Source organism: Gigantopelta aegis, chromosome 2 (assembly GCF_016097555.1).
Source record: "Gigantopelta aegis isolate Gae_Host chromosome 2, Gae_host_genome, whole genome shotgun sequence".
Taxonomy (NCBI): Eukaryota; Metazoa; Mollusca; class Gastropoda; order Neomphalida; family Peltospiridae; genus Gigantopelta; species Gigantopelta aegis.
This window is the reverse complement of record NC_054700.1, coordinates 47390543-47404447: the sequence shown is the minus strand read 5'-3', so window position 1 is coordinate 47404447 and position 13905 is coordinate 47390543. Positions and strand designations below refer to the sequence as shown.

The 13905-nt window shown below is 36.5% G+C and overlaps 1 protein-coding gene across 1 annotated transcript in view; it reads right to left on the bottom strand.

Moving 5' to 3' along the window:
* Positions 1 to 13905, bottom strand: part of LOC121388770 (adhesion G-protein coupled receptor V1-like) — a 179110-nt gene that overhangs the window by 150731 nt on the left and 14474 nt on the right. The window contains exons 7-16 of the mRNA XM_041520265.1: positions 13094 to 13867; positions 12043 to 12304; positions 11313 to 11461; positions 10438 to 10576; positions 6661 to 6875; positions 6105 to 6293; positions 5595 to 5748; positions 4311 to 4504; positions 2907 to 3030; positions 2264 to 2524 (exon numbers count right to left, since the gene is read on the bottom strand). Coding sequence (XP_041376199.1) covers positions 2264 to 2524; positions 2907 to 3030; positions 4311 to 4504; positions 5595 to 5748; positions 6105 to 6293; positions 6661 to 6875; positions 10438 to 10576; positions 11313 to 11461; positions 12043 to 12304; positions 13094 to 13867 — 2461 coding nt within the window. The remainder of the gene's footprint in view (positions 1 to 2263; positions 2525 to 2906; positions 3031 to 4310; positions 4505 to 5594; positions 5749 to 6104; positions 6294 to 6660; positions 6876 to 10437; positions 10577 to 11312; positions 11462 to 12042; positions 12305 to 13093; positions 13868 to 13905) is intronic.

Sequence of the window (13905 nt, the reverse complement as noted above, 5' to 3'; positions counted from 1 at the left end):
TTCTGTTTTTTGTTTTGTTAATTATTTAAATTTTTATAGTTATGCGATAAAAAACAATGTGATGCTATCATGAAATACATATATCCACTGAAAAACATCACAACATAGAAACTTACCATTATTTTCTGAAATGGAAAAACACAAATTACAAAATTTGTAAAAGAATTTATACTTATTCATTTTTGGCAAACATTAATATACAGTTTATTTGTTTTTGTTTTTTAATTCTTGACCACATAGAGTTGACATGTGCTCTCTTATTTTCATAAGCACATCAGACTGAAAACATCCCATTCCCATCCAAGTGCTGAAGCATATTTTTCGCATTCTGACAAAAACGATGAATACATTTAGGGAAAACGAGCTGGCCTGAAAACTTTCACCATGTATTTTCATCATTTCATTCAATATTAGTTGGAATCCATGTAGAAATGTGCAGTGATTCATTGAAACAATTGTACCTCCAGTGTCGAAGAGCTGTATGAAGAATGCATTAAGATTATACTTCCAGTATCAAAGAGCTTTGTGAAGAATTTATCATGATTATACCTCCAGTATCAAACAGATGTCAAACAGATGTATGATGAATGCATTATGATTATACCTCCAGTACCAAAGAACAAGATAAAGAAAGCATTAAGATTATACCTTCAGTATTAAAGAGCTGTATGAAGAATGTATTATGATTATAACTCCAGTATCAAAGAGTTCTATGAAGAATGCATGATGATTATAACTCCAGTATCAAAGAACTGTATGAAGAATGTATTATGATTATACCTCCAGTACCATAGAACTGTATGAAGAATGTATTATGATTATACCTCCAGTATAAAAGAGCTATATGAAGAATGTATTATGATTATACCTCCAGTACCATAGAACTGTATGAAGAATGTATTATGATTATACCTCCAGTACCAAAGAGCTATATGAAGAATGTATTATGATTATACCTCCAGTATCATAGAACTGTATGAAGAATGTATTATGATTATACCTCCAGTACCACAGAACTGTATGAAGAATGTATTATGATTATACCTCCAGTACCATAGAACTGTATGAAGAATATATGATGATTATACCTCCAGTATCACAGAACTGTATGAAGAATGTATTATGATTATACCTTTAGTACAACAGAACTGTATGGAGAATGTATTATGATTATACCTCCAGTACCACAGAACTGTATGAAGAATGTATGATGATAATACCTCCAGTACCAAAGAGCTATATGAAGAATGTATTATGATTATACCTCCAGTACCACAGAACTGTATGGAGAATGTATCATGATTATACCACCAGTAAATCAGGACTGTATGAAGAATGTATTACAATTATACCTCCAGTACCACAGAACTGTATGGAGAATGTATGATGATTATACCTCCAGTACCACAGAACTGTATGAAGAATGTATTATGATTGTACCTCCAGTATCGATGAGCTGTATGAAGAATGTATGATGATTATACCTCCAGTACCAAAGAGCTATATGAAGAATGTATTATGATTATAACTCCAGTATCAAAGAGTTCTATGAAGAATGTATAATGATTATACCTCCAGTACCACAGAACTGTATGAAGAATGTATTATGATTATACCTCCAGTACCACAGAACTGTATGAAGAATGTATTATGATTATACCTCCAGTACCACAGAACTGTATAAAGAATGTATTATGATTATACCTCCAGTACCACAGAACTGTATGCAGAATGTATTATGATTATACCTCCAGTACCACAGAACTGTATGAAGAATGTATGATGATTATACCTCCAGTACCACAGAACTGTATGGAGAATGTATTATGATTATACCTCCAGTACCACAGAACTGTATGGAGAATGTATGATGATTATACCTCCAGTACCACAGAACTGTATGAAGAATGTATTATGATTATACCTCCAGTACCACAGAACTGTATGGAGAATGTATTACGATTATACCTCCAGTATGGAGAATGTATTATGATTATACCTCCAGTACCACAGAACTGTATGAAGAATGTATTATGATTATACCTCCAGTACAACAGAACTGTATGGAGAATGTATTATGATTATACCTCCAGTACCACAGAACTGTATGAAGAATGTATTATGATTATACCTCCAGTACCAAAGAACTGTATGAAGAATGTATGATGATTATACCTCCAGTACCACAGAACTGTATGAAGAATGTATTATGATTATACCTCCAGTATCAAAGAGCTATATGAAGAATGTATGACGATTATACCTCCAGTATCGAAGAGCTGTACAGAGAATGTTTCATTTCCTTCTGGCAAGTCATCATTGAGGATGGACACGGCTATCGTCTTGGTGTCCTTCTGAGTACCGAAGGTCATCTGAGTGTCGGCTATCTCCTGGTAGTCTCCGGTCAGAGACGAGGCTGACCCATCCAGAGTCCGATAGTGGACGTACGCTGACTTGTACAACATGCCCCTTCGCTTGATGGTCAGCACCACAGTCTCAGGTTCATGAGCATAGACCAGATTTGCTGAAATTACACAGAAAGAATATTGGGATTTTAATACAGTAGAATGTAATTTATGTTTGGTTAACGAGTACTGGTTTATTTGTGAATTTGATTGGGTTATCGTTTTTCCGTATGTATTTAAATAATGTTTAGAATTATAGAACATTTTGTTTAATTTGTCCCAATTTAAGATTTTCATACAGTATAATTTAATTTGTGTTTGGTTGCAGAGTACGTCGAAATGGTTTACTTGTGAATTCGATTGGGTTATCATTTTCCACGATGTCTTTTTTAATAAATGATGTGTCATGAATTATAGAACATGTTATTTAACTCAATTTGAGCTTTTCATACAGTATAACGTTGTTTATGATTGGTAACAGAGTACATCAGAATGGTTTACTTGTGAATTCGATTGGGTTATCATTTTCCTTGATGATGACTGTCGCCATTCTCGGAAGTCCCGATCGAGCGCCTCCGAATGGTGGACTTAGCTCTACTTTGTATCTCTCGTCTATCTCAGGAATCTTCAGAAATAAAACAAGAAATGTTAGTTACATGAATAGACAATTCTAATGCAGTCTGCATGTAACATGAACGTTATAAGGCTATCCAAATCTATTTGTGGCATTGAAACCAGTATTAATGTGTGGGAAATTCAACGGATAGTATGAAATAATTAATATTCAAAGAAATTAAAAAGCTTAAAATAACACGGCACAACCTTCTCCAGCTAAATAAAGAGAGAGAAACTGGACCCCCCCACCCCCCCCCCCCCCCCCCCCAACTACCATCACTGCTGCAAGATAAATAGTAAGTTGGGTATTCTGTTTATTACTCACCGTCATTAGGATGTTTTGGAAGATTTTAAAAATAAATTCTTTATTTAAGCATTCACCTCATACTGCCCTTGGTGGTGAGGTGTAGTGTAGCTACCAGATTGACAAGAAATAAGATAGAATTCAAAGGAAAGAAAGGAAAGGGGGTAGTGGGGGGTGGGCCGGGTGAAAGTCTGGTAGTATGGGGCTCGCATCCCAGTACTATCTCCCACTCAGAGCAAGTTTAATGACTTAATGGGTAGTGTAAGACGAATATACCAACTTCACTAATGACTAACAACTAACCACTATCCCTCTAGCCTGGACAGACAGTCCAAATAGCTGAGGTGTGTGCCCAAGACAGCATACTTGAATTTAATTGGTTATAAGCATGGAAATAACTATAGTGAGTCTAAACCAGACCTTGAACTGGCCAGGTTTCTTGGTCTCCATAGCTCCGTAGCCCAGTGGTAAAGCATTCACTTGATGCATGGTCAGTCTGGGATCAATCCCCATCGGTGGACCCATTGGGCTATTTCTCGTTCCAGCCAGTGCTCCACAACTGGTGTAACAAAGCCCGTGATATGTACTATCCTGTCTGTGGGATGGTGCATATAAAAGATCCCTTGCTGCTAATCGAAAAGAGTAGCCCATAAAGTGGCGACAACGGGTTTCCTCTCTATATATCTGTGTGGTCCTTAACCATATGTCTGATGCCATATAACCATAAATGAGTTGAGCACGTCGTTAAAAAACACATTTTCTATACTTACCGTTTGTGACACCCGATGTGTATTTTTGTGCTGGGGTGTCGTTAAACATTCATTCATTCATTCATTCATTCATTCATTCATTCATTCATTCATTCATTCCAATTTTCAAAATTCTATAACGCGACCCTTTAAACACCGGATCCTGTCTTAACAGGATAAATATGATGTCCCCGATGTGATCCGGTTTAAACATGTTTCACTGAATAACCAACTCACATCATCCTGCTTCGACTCAAGAGTGATGGCCTTCTGTGATTCTCCCTGATAAAAGGTCAGTTTCCCGGTTGTTGGCGTCAGGTCAGCTTCCGCTCCTCGGGACAGCGTCCAGATGACGCTAACCGTCCCAAATGTGCCGCGGTGTCTCTCAACCTGGATGTCCACGGTGTGCTTCTTCGTCTCCGTACTTTCAGCTGGCAGAGAAGACATGCAAATAAATGCTGGTCATACAGGTATGGTTAACGTGCAAAAAAAAAAAAATGTAAGGCGATGAATCAGGAATCCCCATACCTATGTTTCTGTGGATAATATACAATTGGAAAAAAAAATAAGATGAAGAAATGATGATTATAAATGTCAAACATTATGGGCACCACCATAAATGCTTAAACGGATTTGTTTTTGGAATAAATTTGTAAATTGGGTGTTTATGTGTGTGTGTGTATGTGTGTGTGAATGAATGTGTGTGTGTGTATGCAAGTTTGGGTGTGTATGCATGTTTGTGTGTGTCATGTGCATGTGGGTTTATAACTCACCAATATACATGATGGTTGGGTGAAATTTGAACTGAATGATGCTGTAAGGATCAGTGTGTGTGTGATGTGTGTGTGTATGTGTGTGTGATGTGTGTTTGTGTGTGTGATGTGTGTGTGTGTGTGATGTATGTGTGTGTGTGTGATGTGATGTGTGTGTGTGTGTGTGATGTGTGTGATGTGTGTGTGTGTGTGATTTGTGTCTGTGTGTGTAGTGTGTCTATGTGTATCTGTGTGTGTAGTGTGTGTCTGTGTGTGTCTGTGTGTGATGTGTGTGTGTTTTCCTAGTCACTATATAACTGACCTATATACATGATGGTTGGGTCAAACTTGAACTGAATGTGTGTGTGTGTCTGTGCGAGTGTGTGTCTGTGCGAGTGTGTGCGTGTGTGTGTGTGCGTGTTTGTGTGTGTGTGTGTTTGTGTGTCCGTTTGTGTGTGTGTGTGTGTAGTGTGTAGTGTGTGTGCAACTCACCAATATACATGATTGGATCAAACGTAAACTGAATGATGCCATATGTATCATCATGTGTGTGTAGTGTGTGTGTGTGTGTGTGTGTCTGTGTTGTGTGTGTGTAGTGTTTAGTGTGTGTAGTGTATGTGGGTAACTCACCAATATACACAATGGTTGGATCAAACTTGAACTGAATGATGCCATATGGATCATTGTGTGTGTGTGTGTGTGTGTTGTGTGTGTGTGTATGTGTGTGTAGTGTGTAGCGTGTAGTGTGTAGTGTGTGTGAGTAACTCACCAATATACACGATGGTTGGATCTAACTTGAATTGAATGATGCCATACGGATCATCGTTGGCCAACACAGTGATTGTGATATTGTTCTTCTCACCAATAACTGCTGGGTCATCGTCACCAAATGGAACAAGCAAAAGTGAGAAGTCTTCATCAATCTGTAGTAACAAAAATTATTATTATATGATGGAGGTGGCAGGTGGGAGCATGCCCCCCCCCCCAATGTGTCCTCCTGCCTACAGTGCAGATGAATTAATAATTACTATTGTCACACCATTTCAACTATCTAACAAAAACTACAATTATTTATACTAACACACATCATTCACTAATAAAAGTACATATGAAAATAAAATTATTAGAAGTGTCTGTAACCTGTAAAATGCAAGTACAGTCAAATTAAAGTTGTAAAGCAAATATATTGGTCAGACTGAGCCTACGTTATCACAATTTGTACAGTAAAACTAAGTCTGATAAAGTAAGTGTATAGTAAGTGCATAACGTATGAACGTACCTCTGGTATTCCATCACCCCTAGCTAACAGTGTGGCTGACATGCTGCTGACTCCCGGTTCAAATCTTAGGACATTTGTTCCACCGTAGAATTCTTTATCTCCGTCCGGCACCACCTTGTACTGTACTTCTTTCATCAGCAAGTTTCCCCCCGTTCTCACCACGGTAACCGTGAGTGACTCAGAATTCTCCTGAAAACATCATATCTATAATGTAATACACAAGGCACCACCTTGTACTGCATCCCCTTCATCTGCAAGTTTCCCTCTGTCCTCACCATGGTAACCGATAGCGACTCGGAATTCTCCTGAAAACATCATGGCTCAGTTGTTCAAAGCATAGTTTTGATTATGTGTGGATACCGTTGATTGTTCTAATCAAATTAAAGCTTGTGACAACTGAAAATTATTTCACTTGGGACATAAACATGATATGAAATGGAAGCTCATTTAATGTCCTATAATTTTTACCGCCAAAGGATACAGCTGATATTCTATGTCATTAACTAATCATTCTCTATCTACACTACCTTAAAAAAAAAAAACCCCACAAAATTACCTTGATGGCGTACTGAATTCTCATACTAGGCAGGAACTGGAATACTCCGGCCGGATTGTCGTTAGCTCGGACAGTGATGTTGGCCACTGTGGCCCCGGGACGCAGCCGCTGAGTGTTTAATGGTGTCACACTGACCAGTGTGATGGTCATCACTTCGTCCAGTTCGGGGATGTTGTCTGCCTTTACATATATTATCAAGTCTATCTCAGAGATACCTGGAGAACGAAAACAAAACAAAAAAAGAAAAGATTCATATTTTTTTTCATTCAGTTTTTTTTTTGGTCATTATATCAAATTTTGTTGAAGCAAATGTTTCCTTGATTACTCATCTCATCAAGCGTGGGATGTGGTCCAGTGGTAAAGTGTTCGCTTGATGTGTGGTTGGTTTAGGATCAATCCCCGTTGGTGGACCCACTGGGCTATTTCTCATTCTAGCCAGTTCACCACAACTGGTATATTAAAGGCCATGGTATATGCTATTCTGTCTGTGGGATGGTGCATGTAACTCACGGAAAAATGTAGCAGGTTTCCTCTCTAAGACTACATGTCAAAATTACCAAATGTTTGACATCTAGTAGCTGATGATTAATAAATCAATGTGCTCTAGTGGTGTCGTTAAACAAAGCAAACATTAACTTATCTCAATCTATTTGGATCGTCTGTCTAGGACAGAGGGTAAAACAAAAATGTAAAAAACATTCTGGACTTTGTGACCATTGTTCTTAGAATACAAAAGTATATGTCCATTCTAGCTCAGAATATATAGAGAATAATACATGAGTGGCTGTTAGATACCATTTATCTCACAATGAGTTGTTTTAAAATGTATCTTACAAGCGAAAGCAAGTTTGATACATTTTTAAACAATGAGTTGTGAGATAAATGATATCTAACGGACATGAATGTATTATTCTATTTCTTACATATCCTCAAAAACCAGGTTTTAACCTTTAGACTACTGGATTAATTTTTGACAAAAACCACGTTGAGTGGGTACAAGTTTATAATTTTTACTGACATATAATCACTTAAATGTTTCATAAATACATGAAATAAAGTTCATATATGAATCAGTAAGTATTATTTTTGTGGGTTTTTGTAATTTTTATTATTTTTAGATCAGGTAATGGTGATTAAAATTAGGCAAAAAATCGAAAAAGTTGGGTTTACTTACAGGCATTTATGGCCAGCTGTCCAGCATTTATGTCCATTATTCCCAGTAACAGTGGTTTTCTCACCAGAATGTTTTTTTAAAACCCGAACTACGATTCATATTGCAATATTTGGTGATTTTCGTTGTTGGTAAAATGATCAAATTTATTATCAAATTTGCTGTCAAATTAGCTATCGATCCCTGAAAATGACCGCGAGGTATTTTCAATTGAAAAATCAAAACAAAAGTAACCATTTTGAAAAGAAATCTTTTTCTTTTCTTATATTTCCATTTCCGGTGAGTATCGTGTGCAAAACGGCAGGAAATATGAATTGGGGAATGCACTGTATATAGTATACAGTATGTCGAATCGGGTGACATATCTTGCCTGCAGTACTCAGAAGGTTAAGCAAATTTTAACATCTTTTTCGACTAATAGTTATTTACAGACATTGCACTTGTAATTGACTCACTCGTCACAGACACATGAATGTCAGGTTAACTATACATCACAGTCTTATCGATTTCCATCATGTAGTTTTGCATAGGATGTATGGCATTGGAGACCTGGTCATCACCTAGGAGCAGCCAGTCATATGTCTTGAAATTGTTAACACATGTACATGTGTTGACAACCATGTGTAACCAAAAATAACGCATGGTGTTCTCACCAACGGGTGTGTAAGAAAACAGTTTATATATCCAAGTTAGCTTAGAATAATTATGAAAGTCTGTATATCCATTTTGGCTTAAAATATAAATGTCTGTATATCCATTCTGGTTTAGAATATAAATGTCTGTGTATCCATTCTGGTTTAGAATATGAATGTCTGTGTATCCATTCTGGTTTAGAATATGAATGTCTGTGTATCCATTCTGGTTTAGAATATGAATGTCTGTGTATCCATTCTGGTTTAGAATATGAATGTCTGTGTATCCATTCTGGTTTAGAATATGAATGTCTGTGTATTCATTATGGTTTGAGACCGGCCTCGGTGGCGTAGTGGTTAGGCCATCGGTCTACAGGCTGGTAGTTATTGGGTTCGGATCCCAGTCGAGGCATGAAATTTTTAATCCAGCTACCGACTCCAAACCCTGAGTGAGTGCTCCGCAAGGCTCAATGGGTAGGTGTAAACCACTTGCATCGACCAGTGATCAATAACTGATTCAACAAAGGCCATGGTTTGTGCTATCCTGCCTGTGAAAAGTGCAAATAAAAGATCCCTTGCTGCTAATCGGAAAGAGTAGCTCATGTAGTGGCGACAGCAGGTTTCCTCTCAAAATCTGTGTGGTCCTTAACCATATTTCTGACACCATATAACCGTAAATAAAATGTGTTGAGTGCGTCGTTAAATCAAACATTTCTTTCTTTCTTTCCATTCTGGTTTAGAATATGAAATGTCTGTATATCCATTCTGGTTTAGAATGTGAATGTCTGTATATCCATTCTTGTTTAGAATATGAATGTCTGTATATCCATTCTGGTTTAGAATATGAATGTCTGTGTATCCATTCTGGTTTAGAATATGAATGTCTGTGTATCCATTCTGGTTTAGAATATGAATGTCTGTGTATCCATTCTGGTTTAGAATATGAATGTCTGTATATCCATTCTGGTTTAGAATATGAATGTCTGTGTATCCATCCTGGCTTAGAATATGAATGTCTGTGTATCCATTCTGGTTTACAATGTGAATGTCTGTATATCCATTCTGGTTTACAATGTGAATGTCTGTATATCCATTCTGGTTTACAATGTGAATGTCTGTATATCCATTCTGATTTAGAATATGAATGTCTGTGTATCCATTCTAGTTGAGAATATGAATGTCTGTATATCCATTCTGGTTTAGAATATGAATGTCTGTATATCCATTCTGATTTAGAATATTAATGTCTGTATATCCATTCTGGTTTAGAATGTGAATGTCTGTATATTCATTCTGATTTAGAATGTGAATGTCTGTATATTCATTCTGGTTTAGAATATGAATGTCTGTATATCCATTCTGATTTAGAATGTGAATGTCTGTATATTCATTCTGGTTTAGAATGTGAATGTCTGTATATCCATTCTGGTTTAGAATATTAATGTCTGTATATCCATTCTGATTTAGAATGTGAATGTCTGTATATTCATTCTGGTTTAGAATATGAATGTCTACATATGGAACATGTTATGGTCATCCTAATGTAACTAGTACTCCAGGGTTGATTTTACACACCCAATACAGTGAAACCATTCTGGACACCCACTGGAACTGGACGCCCAAGGGAACAAGTAAAAAGTGTTGTTTTAAGGGGTATCCAGTTTAGAAAGTTTCTTTTCAATACTGATATTTAAAAAAAAAAAAGACCAAGAAAAATGTCAATTTTTGTATTAAAAGATACAGTGAAATCCTTCTAAACTGGACACCCATTAGAACAAGTGAAAAAAAAAGGTTTTAAGGGGTATACAATTTAGAAAGGTTTTTTTCCACTACTGATATTTAAAAAAGGACCAAGAAAAATGTTCATTTTTGAGGGAATTCTAGTTGATACTTACTAACTAAAACAGGAAAAATATCCCTCACTCTAAACTGGAAAATTAGATTGAAGCTCAGTGACATAAAGGTCATATTTACCAGATGACAGAATGACGGTGCCAGACATCTGCATGACGTCATCCATGGTTACCGCGGCAGCAGAGGCATAATATCCAGAAAGAATCCATTTTATGTTGGCCGTCTCACTATAACCTTCTCGGGAAAGTCTTAATGGAACCTAGAAACACAATAATAATATTTTAAAACAACATTAAAAACAACGCAAATAGAGGTTAATAAACAAAGTTACCAGTTATTGTTACATTTAACTTGTTACAGTTAAATAAAGTGAACATTTACTTGATATTTTGTTCATGTAAGGAACACAAACAGTTTTTATTAATGTTAAATAAAATATTTTTATTAAAAAGTGCTCTCCCTCGATAACCACCTTGCAAAAAAAAATTTATCCACCCTTATGCCAGAGTACCACCTCATTTTGCTGTTATACAACAGGCAACATACAACTTGCAGGTTGTTTAGTACTAAAAATAACAAGTAATGGGTTATTTAAATACTACATGGGTCAGCCTACATGTAATCATCAAAGAAAGATTTCAAAAGGCAATTTAGTAATTTATATTATTTTTTTTAATTAAAAACTCTTTCCTAAACTGGACTATATTAACCCTTTCCCTCCCATTCTCGAATGCAGTTGATAGCAACCGGTCTTTGTAAACACAGCTGTCAACATTCACAGGAGTTATCTATCTTGATTCTGTGAATGCTAGAACAGTAGAATGACAATCGAACACACTGAGTGTATTTTGTTGACTGGTATTTGTATTTGAGTTGTTATCATAACATCGAAAAGAAAACAAAAAATGGTCTAAATTTGTGTAAACGATATTGATGATGTAACGCGCACATCTGTTGAACACCGTTGAAGCATGTTTATAATTGTGTAACTTAACCTGAAGTATGCCTGTCTCCGGTTCGTCCACTATGATGCCAGAGATATTGTAGAACCCAATCTCACCGTTGGCCTCAGCTGCAGTCACAGGTACGGTTACCTGAGTTCGCGCATTCAGCTTTGGGGTGTTGTAAAACCCATATTCAGGTTCTAAGAATAAATAAATAAAAAAATGAAATGAAAATAGCAATGTTAAAGTGGGTTTTTTAAGAATCCAGTTTAATACCACAAGATGTGAGGCATAAAAAAATAAGCGTACCTGTGAGGTACATAATATGCATGTCAGGAGTTTTATGGAGATGCACACAAATTACTGAATGTGTTATATGAACTGATAAGGAAAAAATGGCTCGAACAAGGATTTTTTTTTAATGCGTAGTAATGTGTGAAAAGTAGGTCACAGTGACCGTATATCCAGCAGAAATTTCAACCAATTTGGTAAAATAACATGAATAAAATATTATTATCCATATGGATAAAAATCTCTTGGTATATATCAAAGTGATATGTCCCACTACTGGCACTATAACACCAAGTGGGACGTAGAACTTCAACGATAATGGGTAATAAATAGAATATTAAATTCGCTACCAGTTCGTATCATGTTTATGTCCTTCGTGAAATAATTTTCATTGTCACTTACTAACGTTTGTGACAAAGGAAAATTATTGTACTCGGGACATAAATGTGATAGGAAACGGAAGCTTGTTTAATATCCTATAAATATCTACCTGTTTCCAGCACAACACTGGTTAACATGGCCTTGAAATATGAACCAATATGCAGAAATGCTGTCTGCAGCAGTGCCACATTGGTCGTGGCCAGATTTTCATTTTCGTTCATGACGACTTCAATCTGTGACTGCTCTAAGACATTGTCTGTGTCCTGCACGCCCAGACTGGTCACGTAGATCAGGGTGATGTTCATGACGAGGTTCGCTGTCCGCCCGCTTTGACGGGACAGCTGCAGTTGGAACGATCTTGGATCAGTCGTCTTAAAAAATATAACGTATCACATAAAAATAATTAAAGAAATATCACATAAAAATAATTAAATTAAATATCACATTAAAAATAATTAAATTAAATATCACATTAAAAATAATTAAATTAAATATCACATAAAAATAATTAAAGTAAATATCACATTCAAATAATTAAATTAAATATCACATTCAAATAATTAAATATCACATAAAAATAATTAAATTAAACATCGCCTTAAAGTATTAAAATAAAGTTTAAAAAAAAAGAAAAAAAGTTGAAGTCAGTTGTGGTTGCAATTGTCTTTGATGCATCATTTTAGAAATATAAAATATATATACATTAAAATAATTAAATTGAATATCACATTAAAAATAAAGTTGCAGTCAGTAAAATTTTGATATCCACCATATGAAAACAATGTCTTGAACATGTATAAAGTTAGTTTAATGACACTACTAGACCACATAGAGATTATTATACAAGCTTGTGTGTCATACTCGTATCAGGATTTATGTATTACCCTCGCTTTCGCTCGGGCAATACAAAAATCCTGACACTCGTTTCGTAAAATCAGTATGACACACACTCGAGTGTAATAATTTCTTTATTATCCATATTATTATTGTTATTTTTTATGAATAACAAGGACCGTTTCAAAATGTTTCAACCACAACTAGAAGGAGATGACGAAATGACGTCATATTTCACATTTGAAAGTCTGAACTAGGACTGGAAAAAACAACGTCATGTTATGATGTGGCTTTTTTTTCTTTAGTTTTTTTCTTGCCATACTTACAGTGATTATCTTCTGGTTCTGAGAAGTGGAAAACTCAACAAATCCGTAAACATTATCGCTGTCTTCAATCAACAGCACTGCTTCAGTGATTCCTTCCAGAGACGCCTTCGCAGATGCCGACACCAATCTAACGATGAACTGCTCGGCTATTTCCGGATCATTGTCCTGGACGATGGTCACTACAATATCTTTTTTGTTAACCCCGTCCTGAAACATGATGGATCCCTGTTCAGGCCCCACATCCTGTGTCACTGGGTCCAGACTGGAACTGTTTCTCACGATCTCCCACTGGACGGTGACCACGCCAAACGTTCCGCCGTTTCTCGCCACGGGAAATCGAGCTATGGAGAACGTGTCTTCATTCACCTGGACCACTGGTTTGCCAGATGTGAAATCTTGGGCCCTGAATGTGATGATTCCATTTGGGTTGTCGTTGGCACTGATTATAATGGTTGCCGAGTTCGGCATCACCCAAACGGCATCACCAGTGATCTGCGTAAATGAAAGAATGAAGGATTCTTCCATCTCTGGGTAATTGTCATCGTTGATGTCAAAGGTTATTATTTTATCTGTCTCGCCACGCCTGAACAACAGTTGGCCATTGTAAGCGGTAAAATCCAGACCATTCCGGGCAGTTCTGTCCGTGAATGTGTATTGAACCACGACATCGCCGTCCAGTGAACCGATCTGCGATTTGCCATCGTCGGTTTTACCTCGGTATACAGGTATGCTAACGGTTTGTTTTCCAGGTCCCTCCTCGAAACGATAAACACTCTGAAAAAGAAAAGAGAAGATTTTTGTTGACCACTAGA